Genomic DNA, 16306 nt, shown 5'->3' with positions numbered 1-16306 from the left:
AACCTCCTTGCAGGTGGCTGTAGAGAGCGATGAGGTCTCCCCTCAGCCTCCTCTTCTCCAGGCTGAACAACCCCAGTTCCCTCAGCCGCTCCTCATCAGCCTTGTTCTCCAGACCCCTCACCAGCCTCGTTGCCCTTCTCTGGACACGCTCCAGCCCCTCGACGTCCTTCTCGGAGTGAGGGGCCCAAAACTGAACACAGTATTCGAGGTCCATGGGGTCCGTGGAGACCCCACTCTTTGCAGGAGCAGGGACGGACCCTCAGCCACGCAGCTGCTGCTTCTCCATCTGCCCCCCCCCCCGCCCCTGGGTCTCATAAAGATACTTTCTTGAGCAGACTGTGGATCATTTCTATTGTATTTTCCAGAAAACACAATTTCTGCAAAGCCTTTGTAAAAACTAACATGTCGGGCTTGAGCCACTCGGTAACCACACCCAACAACCACCACTTCAACCTCCTCTCCCTTCACACGAACACCACCAGAACCTCGTCCCAACTTGACCGTTCGATTTAATCACATGGAGACTTTGGCCCATTAACCAGAATATCGCTCACCGCTCCCCAGCGCGCCCAGGAAGCTGTTTTTTCCCCCCCCCCAAAAAAAATCTTATGATTTCTTCTGGGGGCAGAAATGCCAACCGTGAGCATCCTCCGTGTCCTTCTGAGCACAAGGAGAACTGCTCATCTTTCCACGTGGGGCCCCGGCAGCTTCACCGCAGCCCCTAAAGAGCAGGCTGTACACACGAGCATCCCCGTCTGCCCTGCATCCACGCGCACCAGCATGTACCTCTCCGTCGGTGGGAGAGCTGCATTTTTAATGGGACTCTGACATGGCTCCAGTTCCCTCCCCAAGCCCCTTTCCCGGGCTGGAAGTGGGGAGCTGCTGCATCACCAGCCTGAGGACAGGAGTCCGGAGTCTCGCAGCCCCCGCTTTAATAACGGCGCTTGACAGAGATGGATGCAATCTCCTGCGGCACAGCGATAGCCAGCCAGCACAGGCTGCCCTCTCCGCGGGCGTGCGTAACGCACCGCCGATTTGGCAGGCAGAAAAGGAGTCTTGAGCCTGGTCTTGGGGTAGCAGCAGGGGCAGGGGGGCTACCACTTCCCTGCCTGCCTTCAGCCTCCTCGATACCGCACAACTCCGGGCTGAGAGAGCCGGAGAGAAGCATCCTTCTCCTGCGACAGCCCCAGACCTGCCTCCAACCTGGCTCCTGATCTCCTGGGATGCGACAGCCTCTTCCTCAGGCCCTGGAGAGAAACCAGGAGAAATGCCTTAAATGATCCTTCTGGAGAAACGAAGGCTTCAAACACGACACAGTCAGAAGCGGTTACTGTTAGTGTCACCGCTCCAGTGACGGAGTCCCAGGGTTGACACGCGTTTGGAGTACCGAGCCAGGGTCCCCTGCAGGAACGCGGCTAGACGGAGCCGTGCTGCTCCGTATCTCACCCAGGAACTGTACCAGAAAGGGACCCGAATCCAGGCCATGACAGCACGCCAAATCAGGTTACCGTATCACAGATGCTCGCTGAGCGCCGCAGCAAGCGCGTGTTCCCTGGGGAAAGGGCAGGAGACCAAAGCAGCTCGTAGCTTATGACCTCTGCAAAGAGATTAAAACGGGACCCAGGACGGCGCGCCGGTTCCTGAGCAGAGCTGAACCCAAATCCTGGGACAACCGACGTCAAAGCTGCGAGCAGAGCCTCGGGAGACGCTCCCGTCCTCCCCGCGCACGCGCATCGCTCTGCCGCGTGTTTCAGCAAGGCCTCGCTGCCGGGAAACGGGAAGGGCCAAGCCGAAACGGCATGGCTGGACGAAGCCTCGGCTAACGATACGCCGCTGCCCAGCACCACGGAATAGCTCTCCTCAGCACAGCGCAGGGCTGGATGCGGCCAATTCACAACGGCGCCGAGAGCCGTTACACCTACTTACTGCGCAGTTTCCACCTTGAGCAACACGGGCAGGTTATCCCAAGGGCATTTATTCTTCCCTGGGTGGCCGCTTGGACCCCAGTGCACGGCAGAGCCCCGGAAGCCTTACGCTTTAGGGCACTTTCAGCGGCAGTAAATATCCTAAACGACATCCCCGACCGTCAGCAAGCACTATTTTCGAAGCCAGCACCTTCTCACGCAGCCCCACAGCTTGCTGCTGCGAGGTCTTCACCCGTTACAAACCTGCTGCCTATGGCAGCAAAAGAAAGCCCCTGGTAGCATCCATCTCATCGCCCTTTTACCGGTGGTCAGAGGCGATCCCACCCCCGTTGCCCACCTTCCGATGGAGAGCTGAACCCAGGACGCGCCGCCGCGGCAGGAACGACAGCTGGAAAGCGAAACCACTGCAGCCACAGAAGGACACTCGGCTGCCGCCGCTTTTACCGGATTACCACATTTCCAGCCAGAGACGGCATCTCCGCTTGCCTTTACCTTCGATCCGGCTTCCGTGCTGCCACCCCGTTATTTGAGGTCATTTTTCTTTTTGAAGTTCTCACCTGCTTGTCACCCTGAGCTGATATTTTCCATTTTCCTTATTATTTTTTTTTTTCAGATCGATGCGTAGCTATGGAAACCAACTTTAACCCGACGCACAAGAGCCGCCCGTCTCCCCGGCGTAACCAGCAAAAAGCAGAACCGCGAGCGATATTCAGGCGCTTGGGTTTGGCGATCACAGTAATTGGAGAGAGCACGTAGGAGACGTCGCCTTTCCCCACCTCTGAGACGGGAGTTTTTTAAAAAAAAAAAAACAAAACCCAAAATAAACCAGCACACCGGGGAGCCGCTCTCCGTAATGGCCCATTTCGTACCACAAATGGAAAAATCTAAATTTGCAGAACCGAGGAGATGTAGGAAGTCGTTATTAAATTGCGCTAGAGGTACTGGTTTTACCTTATCTGAAGTAACGCCTTATACCAGGATTTAAACAGTTCTTCGGAAACAAGGCATCGACGCAACGCAAAGCCGGAGAACCCAATGACAACAGAGAAGAAAGAATATTAGCTTATAGCTTAAGACAAATTTGGAGAAGTTTTTCTTCATACCGTGGCAAGCCGCATTTCCGTTTTAGGATTTAAAAAAAACCAAAACCAAAACCCCCAAAAAACCCAGCAAGAGCCAACTCCGCACATGCTGCAGAGGTTTTTGTTTGTTTTAATAGAAGCAACAAGATCTCCACAGGCAAAGGAGGAGAAATAATCAATACCAGAGCTCTTGAAATGTTTAATTGGAGAGGGCTTTATTTTCTGCTTAAGAGAACTGGAACTATACAGCTGGTTTGCATCGGACCAAAGCTGGGAATTATTATTATTATTATTTTTTTTTTCTTTCCGTTTTTATTTCGCTAAACATAAGCAACGCAGTGTAACTGGAAAACAATGACTTACAGTGTTTAAACCACGAGTGGATCGAGAGGAGCTTGAGGGGAAAAAAAAAAAAACCAACCAGCTTTCTAGCTAAAACTGAAAATCCACAATACAGTCAGCCCTACGGAATGGCACTGTCCTGCCTAAATAATGGAGTGACTTCAGGCTGGAATGGGAAGCACACAGCGCCCTACGTACCGCTACACAGCTCAGGCTGGCTACTGATCTTCCTGCAGTGGGAACTTACTGGCCGTTAGCCTCTCGCGTTTGTATTTAGAACCAAAAGGCATCTTCAAGTTTGAGAGTCAAAAGCAACGGCAGGAGCAGAGGGAGCGCTCCCGGTGCCACCGCGTGACGGGACAGAGGGACGATCCTCGCCGAGACAGCCGCATCAAGGGAAGCTACGGACGGACACCGAGGGACGGGTGCCCCATGCTAAGCTGGCTCATCGTTTGATATCTTACGGTCAATTTATGAATGGCTTTAGTATATCAGTTCTACAAACCGACGGACTGGACTGCAGAGCAAATACCCTTCATTCGGGCTAAAACGCGTTTAAACAAACATGCAGAGGGTTGGGGAGTTCATTCCGTCGTAGCACCAGAGTCCACAAGTCAGCTTCGCCATCGTCAGTGCTGCGCTGCAATAAATACTCCGCGTCTCTAACAGGGTGGATGTGGGAAGCACTGAAGTGTGACCTTTAGCATTGACAATTCCTCGGCTTAGGAGACACGTCAATATAACTCAAGCAGCTGTGGCATGCCGGAAAGGTTGTTTTTAACATTCTCTCTGCTTATGAAAGATGCTACTGTCTTATTTTGATTGTGTTCTCACCCTTGGCTAACCATGCATCTCTGCAGGTGAAAAACATTGTGTCAGGTGCCACAGAAGATATTGAGATATGAAATGAGCTTTTTTTTTTTTTTCCCTAAACTGGATATGAAGTTCATTTGGGAGAGTGCAGGGTTGGAGTAGGTTTTGTTTGGTGTGTTTTGTGTTTTTTTTTTTTCCTTTCTTCCCCTCGCCCTTTCCTTTCTACGTGTCACCAAGGCACTTCACTCCGTGCGTAGGATGATGTGGATCCCTGATTCTGTGAAAACTGGTCCGCTCATCTCACCAGCCCTCAGCGCAAATGAGGCATCTTCAAAAGGTTTCTGCATCTGACCTGCAGAGAGCAGACACCAGAAAGTTCAATTAAGCCCAGCAACGAATGGAGGATCTTTCTGAGCAAGCAAGCCTCAAATGAAGACAGCTTCCAGGCAAACAACAAAGTCATCAATTAATAACTTGCAGGGGGTGTTTGTTTTCATCTACTCCCAGAAGATGATTCAAACCAACTCATTCACACGTGCACGTACACAGACTTTCTCTCTTTTAAACAGGGGTTTTGCTCAGATCCTACAGACATCGCTGCAGCAAGGGAAGAGCTGCGGACCCAAAAGGCAGAGGAAATCTGTTCTGCAGACTCACTGGCACAAGTGGATGTTTGTCTTCCAGTCTTATGTGCCCTCCAGGTACACGGGGGGGAATGGATGCGGTGTGCGTTACAAGCTGCGCTAAATAATTTACAAGGCACACATGGATAATGTCATGACCTAGATAAGAACTGCTCTTAAGGCTCCAGTCTCCAAGTCGCTGAGTTTCAGGGGGTTTAGTAATCCAGGCTCAGGAAAGCCAGTGGTGCGCAGAGGAAGGACCCTGCACGGGGATTCACGAGCGGAACTACCGCAGCTCTGCAGGGGGGAGGCAGAAGGAATGAGCAGCGCAAGTGCTCAGCCAGCATAATTCAAGCCAAGAGGAGAGACACCAGCCTGCTACAGGAGGGTTCAAGGGGGACGGTATTTTTTGCCCAGCTTCCTGCGACAGAAGTTAGAGCAGAGAAACTGCCCACCTCACCCGAAATAATGAGGTTTTGCTGTTACCGACAGGTCAAAGTCTCACCGGGGGACTCTCAGCACAAGCTTCAGCAGAAGGGCAAGACGCCTGCGAGGGAAGGCCAGGCGGCGACAGCTCCCCGGGCGCAGAGGGAACCCTTACTCTCTGCTCTTAGCCCTGCCCGTGCTTGCAAAGCTCGCCTCGAGACGCCTGAGGAAGATGTACAGACCAGCGTGTTGCCAGAACCGCAACATAAATCTCCTGTAAGTTTACGACGCTTGTCTCCAAGCTTCAAGGCGGTGCTGTAGCTTTGGACTCCGCAGCGCCTTAGGAGGCAGCTACGGAAAGCTTCTAGGCAGCCTGACAGCTGGATCGTCAGCAGACATTGCAGCGATATACTAATCTCTCTGCAAACGAAACCCTTCCCGACCCCTTCAAAGACCACCACGCGTCCCAGACGCATCGCATCTAGCCCAGCAGAAATCTCCAGAATTTGTGCTTTATTTCAGGACCTCCCTTTCTCTAGCGAGGCAGGCAGATGCCACAAAAGATGCTCAAGTCCTCCCCTTCAGGATTAGCAATAGCTTCAGCTTGGTATTTTCCCCTTTCAAGAAAAGTGGTTTGTTACTGACGTGACCTGATGCATACGGCTCTCCAGTTTCCCTTCTCTCATTTCGGCATTTAGATTAATTGCCACGAGAGGCAAGCAGCTCGCCTGGCTCACAAGCTCCAGTTGCAAAGCCAGTGTCATTCGCTGTCAGGCAGCCCTGCCTTGTCACCTGAATATTTTGGTTATTTTCCACTAGGACCCGAAATCTTTACTTCAGATGAGGTAGCAGCCTCCCTGCTACACCACAGTGGCCTTCCTCGAGCAGAAACATGACTTATTTGAAGGGTTTCAGGAAGACAAATTGAAATGTTTTAATAACTTCACCTCCGAAGTAACCAGTGCTCCAAGTTCTAACAAATTACATTTTCAGCCCAGTAAAAAAAAAAGGAAAAAAAAAAAAAAGGAAAAAAAAAAAGAAAAAAAAAGAGAGAGGCAGAAAGGGGGATGAAAAAAAAAAGAAAAGGAAAAAAAAAAAGAAAAAAAAGAGAGAGGCAGAGAGGGGGATGGAGTGACAGCTCAGGGGTTTGGCCACCACGCGTGGTTCCAATGCCATCTAGCGGGAACTGGCTCTTGCAACATTTCTTTACATTTTGGTGCAGCCAGGAGAGGGGGAAACAACAAAAAAAAAAAAAAAGAAAAAGAAAAAGAAAAATCTCCTTCCGTACACCTGCAAAGAGCACAAGGAGCCGAGTTTCCGCTGAACCCCGAATAGCGGACACAGCACCCCGGGATTAATGTTTCATCATATACAAGAAAATATCCCTGTTTAGCCCTGCCTGAAAGGATCTGTTTGAGGAAGGAACTGTTGCTGAACTGTAGCAACGCCGCACCCCTAAAAAGAGACAGTGATTAAAAGCGGTATTTTGGTGTGCGTGTGGGGGGGAAACCCGAACAAAACCCCCCCTACGTTCCTGAATAGAGTTTCACCTGCCAAAGCTGGGTGGGCTTCAGCTAGCAGGGGCTGAAAGAGCGACTCCGGAGCTCCTTCCGCGGTCACATCTGCAGCAGCAGTGAGCCCGCTAGCGTTTTAAATATTCCCCGGGCATCCTAAGCGGGGTGCCAGCCCGGCACGAGGTGGCAGCTGGGCAAAATTTCCTGTAAAATCTGTTTACTTGCTGCAGGGTACGAGCCCGAGACGAGCTGCTGAATGCTTCAGCCCATGAAGCCCGAGCGTGAGCTTAGGAAAAAAGGCTTCCATAAAATGACATGTCGGACTGCCGCTCACCGTTTTGGACGTGGGCAGCTCTTACTACAGATCTTCCTCTGGGATCGCTGCAAGTCCCTGTGACTTTGGGGCACAGATTGTAACAATAAATATAGATTTCCCTCTCCCTGGCAGGAACCTGTCTTGACCCTCGTCAAATAAAATATGCACGGACACTCTGGCTATAAAGAGGTTTTGGTTTGTTCTTTGAATATTCTAGCATGACATCATCGCTTTGTATTTTCCTCCCAGTGGAAATCACTGCAAAAAGCATTCGTAAGATAAAGCAAAAGAGGTTTCAACGTTACACTTTCCCATCCCCAAGATTCCTCCTCCCACACCAGCAAATCTCATTAATGAGGAAGCAGCCACGAGCTTTTTGTTGTCGCTCCCTCGCTGCACTGATCAATAACCCTGTAACAAAACCTCTCACCGGCAACATTATTTCGGTGGGCTGTGAATTGTTCTTCTTTCCACAATTTGTTAACGGCTTTCTCACAGAAGATTAGAATGCCAAATCATTTATCTGGCACGCCGTTACCAAGGCTTATCCACTTCTTCCTTATTCATGGCTCATTACGCTGCGCGACTGGATTCCCATTCAGCGTAGCTGGAAAATCCTTTTCCAGAGGGAAAAGCCAATTTCACGAAGGGCGTTTGCACAACATCGCCTCTCTGCCTAGAATAATATTATGGTTGCATTCCTAATTGGTTTAACTTCTAGGCATCAAACTACATTTCCTGCGCAGCAGGCTGCCTAGCACATAAATCCATTTTCACGTTCATTCCCCCGGCAGCAGGGTGCGTTATTAAACCCCATCCCCTGCCAAGAAGAGCAGCATCAACCCTGTAATCTCGGTCTGGCCTTCACGCTGCCAGGCCGAGCTCGACTCACCTCTTCCAAACGCACCCAGGTCGCCTCCCGCTTTTGCCGAGCTGCAGTCGCTAAACTGGGAAGCGAGAGATTCAAAATCCTCTTCTCCCGATTTTATCTTCTGGATGTAGCCTGTAAATACAGGGAGTAATTCCATCAGGAGAAGGAAAAAACGGAGAAAGAAAGGGGAAAAAAAAAAAAGAAACCCGCACCCCACCCAAAACCCCCACCCGGAGCATGACATCCCACAGCAAGAAGGGCACAAGCGGCCACGTGCGCACGCCACGTACACGAAGCGAGGTTTTCAAACCTCCTGAACGAAGACAGAGCCAGAACTAAACTTTCGTTAACACCCCAAAAGCACTTGGTCGCAGGTTTTTGTTTCGTTTGGTTTTTTTTCCAAGCACGTTTCCAGCTTTGCACCGTGGCCCATTTCTATTTGAGCTTCTATTAAATAAAAAAAAAGGCGAATCCGCCTACTACCACCCCTGAATCACGGGAATTTATTATAGGGCTTCAAAACAGACGAGCGTTTGATTTCAGAAGGGCTCACCTCGGTAGAAGAACGAGCATGAAGAATCCCCGAGGAGTGAATTAAATTTGTCAAGACAGCTTTTTAAAAGGTCAGTTAAGAACTATTCGTAGTCTTAACCGAGAGCTCTGCCTCACCGTTCTGAACCTTTCTGGATCAGCGGAAACCCCCCTGCTAGCTCATAACAAGAAAACCTAGGAGCTAGATCATATTTTCCAGTCAACGGCTTGATAACGTGATTGGGGAGCCGCTAATTACAGATACTGACTGCTCTCGGAGGTGAGCGAAGCACAAAGCGCCACCGACACGTCCCTTAACACCGCGCGAGGCAGATTTTCACGGATTCTCGAGACGGCAAGAAAATCCCGCCTAGCTTCACGCAACTCGACCAGCTTCAGCTCCTTCGTTAAAAGGAGCGTCACCGCTAATCAAAATCCCAAGCCGCCGCTGGTCCGACTCGCAGCCACCCCCCACCAAAACGCAGTTTAGTACCGGCTGCAAGAAATGTTTCTGCGCGAGGACAGTCGCGCAAGCCGGACTCGAAAGCCTGCGAACAGCAGCCGTATCTGCCGTAGGTCGGGCTGCCAGTTAACCCTCCGCCTTCCCAAAGCAGCCTGCTCCTGCCAGAGGGGCTTGCCTTCCGCGCCTTGGACCGCAAGTGATAAATTAAGACTAAGTGACGTTGCAAAAATCATTCATCCGCGTATCTGGGAGCATCTCCCAAGGGGAAGCCACCCGCGCGTGCCCTGAAAAGCAGAGGAACAGCCCCAAACCAGCGCTCCAGCTTCCAGCCCAAAGCAACTCTCCGTACCAGGTGAAATCCAGCTAAACTTATCTCTCACTGGAGATTAAATCTAGGATTGAATCCCTCTTTCCAGAAACCTCCCCTCAGCTTTTGAAAGAATCGGCAAAGCCTGACTGCCTTCCATTTCAGACCTAAGCAGTCTTCCACCTTCAAAAAGAAATACCGAGAAGCAGCTGATTTTCTTTAACAGAGAAATTGAGAGAAAAGAAATGTCCTTCTACCCCCTCGAAGCTATTAAGTCTCCTGGTTTCGATAACCCAACTTTCTATTTCGGGTCACTCCCATGGAAGCCCTGCAGCCTGCACGTATAAAGAGTCTGCGCTTTGCTAGATAAACCTCTAAAAAAAAAAAAAGGGGGGGGGGGGGGGGGTAAAAAAAAAAAAAAAAGGGGGGTGGAAATTGGGCCGGGCATCGTTTATTCCAACTGCAGGCAGTGGAAGATCCCTACCTGAAAAAGGGTCACGCGTGCAATTCAAGAGCATTATTATTCGGAGGGATGCTCTCACAAAAGGAAGAGGGCGGTTTCTGATCCAAAAGGATCTCACAAAAGGAAGAGGGCGGTTTCTGATGGAAAAGGACGAGGGAAGAAGTATTTTCCAGCTCATTTTAATGCTATACACTTGTATAGACCTGAGGAAATACCTGTGAGGCCTGGGGGCAGGTAAAAAAAAAAGAAAATAATTCCTTAATGAGAGAACGGAGGCTGCCTCTCAGGAGCTGAGGTATCCAGCAGCAACTGAAAAAGCAGGCTATCGATTTTTGAGGGGACCCCTTTATTGCAGTTTAATGCTTGCAAGACCGAAACGAAGGGATTTTAAGTCTTCAAATTAGTCTTCTAGTCTACAGCCCATTTTTCCTCCCCAATTCAAGTCGCCTCTCTAAACCAGCTGCCGCTAGCCTAAACCTTTGGAATTCAGCAAGGTGTTCGGACAGCCAGGTTTGCTTTTCCGGATGGACAGGCCAGGAGGAAGAGCTACCGAAAAAATCGGAATAGGAGATTGATAATCTCTTGTTTTAGAATTTCTGTTGGGTGTTTTTTTTTTTTTAAACAGGTGCCCCGAATATAATTCAAAAGCCACAGAAAGTTATCTTAATTCCTAAAGCGCATAACCTGCTTTAACAGAAGACACCAGCGCCGGCACCTCAGTGAGGTTATACACATTTATCCCACCTGCTGCTTAGAGCGCACAGGTACAGGCGGAGAAAGTCTAACGTGAAAGTCGGAAACTCCCCAAAACTTAAGACGAGAGCTATTTATCCCGCGTTAAAAAGAGAAAAAGGATTATTTGTCTGGGTGGAAGACAGTTCACAGCATTCATACGTTTTAGGAAAGAAACCGATACTGGATCATCCTATTAAACTAAGCCGCCGGAGCACGAACAGCCTACTTGCTGACAAAACCGAGTTTATCCTAAAAATACGTGTTTGCACCACCAGAAATACGTATCTAATTGCATACAGCCGCCAGTCCCCAGCAAGTGCCCGCCGCGCATCACACCCAGAAGCGTCAGGGATCGCAGCTTTAAGATACGGTGTTATATGAGCTTTAAGATACTGATGTTAAAGTAATAAAGCATCCAAACCAAGGATCCAAATCAAGGATCCGAGCGTTTACATTTCGATCCCAAACTGCCCGCCCTGGTCGCATCAGCAGGTTCCGAGGGGTAAAAGAGGGTTTCCCAAGCTTGTGGAGAAAACCAGTCAACTACACATTGAAACAGAATTTAATTATTAAAACCTCCCGATTTTACGCTAGCGACCAGCCTGAGAGCAAAACCTGCCTGTCAGCCAGGTGAGGGTTTTCCTGGATAAAACTTAAGGCTTTTTTTAAAGCTAAAGTAGTTGTTTCAAGCCACCTCTACCAGAACAAGACACCTGCACCTCGTGCCTAAACTTTGGCTCTGCGAAGCGGGATTAATGAGCCTTTCCCCCAGATGATCTCAGCCGTCTAGAACAAATTATGCAGATTAGGTACTGCCCAGGTTTTAATAAACTACCCCTAAAAATCTCCAGGCGCGAGTGAAATTGAATAGCGGGAGAGTAGCGCAAAGAGAGCAAGATGAGGAATGGCAACGGATTGTGCCGAAATGGGGACTACTGGGGGAAGAGCAGCTCTCGAAGACTCGACTTCGGGGTGAACCCCAGCTGATTCTGCAACAAGAAACAGGGGTAAGCTAATGAAACATGCAAATAACGAGCTGGAGGGTGGGGAAGCGCCGTCAGCAGAAAGGCGGATCAGAATATTAAATGTGACCTGAATGACCAAGCAAGATCCAACGACACCAAGCGAACTCGCACACGTTATTTAAAAAAAAAACCCGCAACAACCACCAAAATCTGCTGCGTGCAGAGAGCTCGATCGGAAAGAGGACGACGTAAGCGCGGAATTACAAATAACTCCGAAACAGGCAGCACGGCTTTAAAAACGAGAAACACGGCACTGAATCCTCAGCAGAGAGAGAAGGGCAGTAGTAAATGCCACAGTAGAAGGCGCTGCCGAGAGCTAATCTGGAATATTGCACGCCACGATGAACCCACGCTCACGAAAGATTAATTGAAACCAAAGTGCAAAGGAGGGCTAAGAGTAGAGACAGCAGAGGGGATGACCTACATTACCAGAAACTAAAAGCCCGGTTGGCTCAGCGTGCAAAAACAGGCTGGTAAAAAGCAGGGCTCTCTAAATCCACTGAGGGGTCAGCATCAGGGAGAAACTAAATTTAATTAAGCAATTAAACAACACTAATGCAAGAAACACCGGCGAGAAACTGATCATAAGCAGTTTTTAGCTGGAAACCGGGTTTCTACACATCAGAGCAAAGACGCTCTGGAATAACCTTCACAGCAAATTCAGCCAGAACCCAAACGGCCTCTTAAACGGCGCTTGAGGGGACCAAGAGGTGTCGCTGCCTTTAATATCAGGGTCAGGCTCCAATCTGAGATTTCCTTCTAGTCTCACATTCCCTACGACGTTATCACCTATCAGAAAAGCACCCGGTGAGCCAAGTCCTCCAACTCCTGCCGTAACGCAACGGGAGAGCTAACCTACCTTTAATTCTCCACTGCAACTTTCTTAATGGATTAAAAATTATTCACGGACGACGCACCCCTCCAGCTCGCTCGACCCTCTCCTCCCTTATTATCGGAGAAGGGCCGTCAAATGGAATATTTGACATCAGTCAAGTTCCCCTACCGAAAACATTTCTCTCTAGTATCGTCCCCTCTCCCGTGGGAACAAAGAGCTCCCTGATCAAATTTCCTTCTCAGATTTTTGCTGCATGAAGCATTAACACCAGAGCTGGATTCGGAGGGAGGCCTCAGACGCGACCCATGACCAAACAAAACGTGAAAACGTGTGGTACTGTGCCCGTCAAACAAATTCCTCCCCAGAGACCTACTTAGGCAGTCCTACGCGATAATTACATTCGCCAGGTACAGTACACCCGTTCAGAGAAGTTCATTGACGCCTGACTGTCAGGAGCCGTAGCGGAGCTAAGCCGTGCCTCCTCCCAGGAAGTTCCAGCTGTTCTAGGAACTTAACTTACAGTCATTTTCAAGAAGCCACCATGAAATAATTAATCATAAGCTGATGTTCCCCATGACCTTCCCAGGAATAGCGTTTATCGGGGACAAACGTGGACAGAAAGGTGGTTAGGGGTTGGTGGGTTTTTTTTTGACAGCGGTATTCCCATCGTAGGAATTAATTCCCTAATGGCCTTTACGGAGAACACAAGCAGGGCATTTACACGAAGTAAGTTTTAATCACGCCTCTTTCCTCTTCAGGCACCACAGAGAGATTACGAAACACGGGAGTTATCTGAGAGCGCGAAGGCTCTGAAGCTGTCAAGCTTCATCTCATTCTTTCGAGCTACGGAAAGTTTAAGCTGTTTCTTTCCGTCACCTTACCAGGTAGCAAAGAACTGCGGCATCCCAAAGAAAAGCACCCCAACAAAGTAAGAATGGTGACAATCGTTGAGTCCAAATAATGTTATTCAGGCTTCTAAAGATAACCAGTTTACAGAACACCTACGTATCAAAAAGCCTACCCGGTCACAAGCTCCTGAAATACCTCTTTAGAGATAATAAGACGACTCTCCCTTCTAAAAACGTACGTGATTCCCTCCTACAAAGATCCAAGTTCGCCAGTGCCTGCTTAAAACACGCCAGCATCGTGCCTCATTTAACCTCTGACCTGCAGAAAGCTCCGCGCTGGCCTTTTGATGACCACCACTCCGAGAGATGGGTCTACCACGGTTTTATTCTTAAAAAAAAAAAAAAGAAAGGAAAGAAAGAGGAGAGAGAGAGACAGACAGAGAATTTGCAGCTCGGCTGAAATATTTCAATCTATTTATCTTTACACCAGTCTCGACTCCCTTGGCACGGATCTCCGCACTAGGCGTGCATCCCGCTTTATCGCCCCCGGTCACACTTTCTCAGCCGCCCTAACCCGAAGGAGACAATTCCCCAAGAAAACTCCCATCTGTGTTAATTTAACCTCCCCTTCCAAAAGGCGGTGAGCAGATACCACCTGCTGGTCGCCGCCTCGGTGCTTCAAGTTATTCAGCAAAGATATTTCCCCTCCCAGGGCTTCCAAACAAGAAAGCCCTCAAGTTTATCGTTGGTTAGGATCAAGGCAATAGCCAAAACACCCTCCCTATCTTCCCTCCCTCGTTGCTGAAGCCGTAAAAGATACGAGAGTCCCAGTACCGCGGTACGTAGCTGCGCGCCCGCAGCGCGTCGGCTAGCCTTTGCAACCTCACTGCCAGAAAAGACAAAGCTGCCCACGGGCCTCAGTTTCACCACCGGTTAATCAGCGGGACTGATGTAAACCTCACCCCAAGCCCCCAGATGCCTTATCCTAAGAGGTCAGAGCCAGTAGTAACAGCTGGACCTTGAGCTTGCTTCCGTACGATCAAAAAAAACCTCGATTGAAGAAACGCGCGACATCAATTCGATTCTACCGCAGGGGGGGGGGGGGAAGGAAAAAAAAATATCTAGGCTGCAAAGATTACCACCGCCTACTGCGGAAGGCACGCAGCGCCCTCGCTCCCAGACCAGATCACAAGCCAGAACACTCGGGGAAAAACCCGAGCCGATCAGGTCATCCGTACAGCCTCGTGCGAGGTCGATTGCCTCCGACAAGCAACTTGATCTCAAGCAGAGGTTAATTAGAACTTACTCTAAGTTGCTATTAGGGCAAGGAGTCAAGTGACATTAAATAAAAAGAAATGTTTAAAGAACATTTGTTTTAGCTTTAAATAATTTTATTTTTAATATAAAAATACACATTTACAAAGAAAATACAAACAAACCTCTGAAATAACATTACAAAAAAAAAACACAAAGGGGAAGACACACGGGCTGGGACCTATCTTTACGTCATTTAATCACACAGCAAAATTGTTCCTCCAAGCGGCTGGGCCACACGAAAGTCCACGTTCAAACCACTTGGCTTAAAAAAAAAACCTTTGCTTTAGCAAGTTCACAACACACTGAACCACTCATCTCGGGGTCCAATTCTAGCCTTAAAATGACTTTTCCCCTTCAACAGCATCATATTCTCTCTCTCTCTCCTGCATTTACTTGCCATTTATAAGCTCCAGTGCCTCATCTTTGGTCCGTGTGATCTTTTCCTGCCTCCACGACGAGGGTCTTCTGGACTGGTTGTGTTTCACCAAGAGATGCGAACATCGCACTTTGCTAGGCTCCCCTTGGCCGTTCTTCCCGCTGCCGCTGGGCCGTTCCCACTGGCTGGCATTTGTGATGTGGTTGAAGTAATAAACACGGCCTGCGGACAGAGAGAGGGGGCTGGGGTTAAGAAAAAAGAAAAAAGCTCCCGGCAGACCCCGAGAATCAGCTTCTTGACCCCGAGAATCAGCTTCTGACCCCAAGAATCAGCTTCTGACCCCAAGAATCAGCTTCTGACCCCAAGAATCAGCTGCTTGACCCCGAAGGCACGGAAGACTAGATTTCTGTGAGTGCTCGGCCACATCCACGCGATCAGCTGAAACACACGAGGTAGGAAACAAGACTTTACAACTCCACATAATTTCCTACGCAAGCGTCCGCAGCCCCCCCTCGAGCACACCACCCCCCCCCCCCCCCCCCCCCCGCAGGAGCAGGCTCCAGCTGCCTTTCCAATTCACCACGCTCGCACACATCAGCGACAAAACGCCCACTGACACAGTCGGAAACCATAAACACCCCCAGGCAACACCCTGCCGCTGCCGAGAAGGCGGACGGTGCCGGGTTTCTGGCCCGGGGATAAGACCGTGTTTCACTCCAGCCCTATTTACAAGGGTAAAACAGCGCAACGCCTCTCTGTTAAGCACATCCCGCAGCAAACGCGGTGAGTTACTGTTAGCAAAGATCACACCTTTGCATTGCACAGACCTCTCCTTCCGAAAATCGCCTTTTTTTCTACCAGAAAATGAGACCTTCCTGCACAAGAGATCCGTGGTTTCCCCAGCTAGCAGAAAACGAAGCTCCTGCGAAGTCACCTCTCGACACATTCAGCATCAAAGCCAGGCAATTCTGCTGCTCAAAGGCCTTCCAGTGCTCAAAGCCACGCGTGCCTTTACCTGCGGTAACTCACAGCCTCGACCGAGACGGTTTCTGCTTTCTTCTAGCGCATCACTCATCCCAAAGCTCTCCACTGACGCTAGAAGCGGACTAGACTCGAGAAAAAAGCCAAGCAAACCAAGGTGAGGGATTGCAACAGCAGAGCTGGGCGGCGGGAAGGTACGACCTAGCAGCAAAGGGCCCAAGTTCCCGGCTGCAATCCCAACCAACAGCCTAGGCCTGCTAACTCCAGCCAGCCACGGAGTTCCCTCCCTCCAGGACGCTTCAACCCCGGTAGTTCTGGCAAAGAAGGGTTCAGAGGGGGGTTCAGAGGGGCCCCTCTTCCCTCTCAGCCTCCCCGGCCTCACGGTCCCCACCTCAACCAAACGAGCAGAGCAGCCAAGCTGACGGACACGACCTCCTCGGAACTGCTTCTGAGCCGCCAAGCGCGGAAAGCTCTCGCCGCAAAGGACGGAACCCTGCTGAAAGCACCGTCCCG

General features: G+C 49.9%; 2 protein-coding genes across 2 annotated transcripts in view; one reads left to right on the top strand and one right to left on the bottom strand.

Moving 5' to 3' along the window:
- Positions 1-3193: 3193 nt before the first annotated feature.
- PIN1 (peptidylprolyl cis/trans isomerase, NIMA-interacting 1) lies at positions 3194-15444 on the bottom strand. Its single transcript, XM_019472898.1, has 4 exons — positions 15404-15444; positions 14834-15054; positions 7934-8044; positions 3194-4514 (listed from the first exon to the last, which is right to left on the bottom strand). The coding sequence occupies exons 1-4, from the start codon at positions 15442-15444 to the stop codon at positions 4405-4407; spliced, it is 483 nt and encodes a 160-aa protein (XP_019328443.1). The 3' UTR covers positions 3194-4404.
- A 232-nt stretch (positions 15445-15676) lies between these two features.
- Positions 15677-16306, top strand: part of FBXL12 (F-box and leucine rich repeat protein 12) — a 4834-nt gene continuing 4204 nt past the window's right edge. The window contains exon 1 of the mRNA XM_009282477.2: positions 15677-15832. Within this exon, the coding sequence (XP_009280752.1) occupies positions 15677-15832 (156 nt within the window). The remainder of the gene's footprint in view (positions 15833-16306) is intronic.

Source organism: Aptenodytes forsteri, unplaced genomic scaffold, assembly GCF_000699145.1.
Source record: "Aptenodytes forsteri isolate BGI_AS27 unplaced genomic scaffold, ASM69914v1 Scaffold390, whole genome shotgun sequence".
Taxonomy (NCBI): domain Eukaryota; kingdom Metazoa; phylum Chordata; class Aves; order Sphenisciformes; family Spheniscidae; genus Aptenodytes; species Aptenodytes forsteri.
Note: the sequence above shows the minus strand (reverse complement) of the source record. Positions and strands in the feature narration are given on the sequence as shown.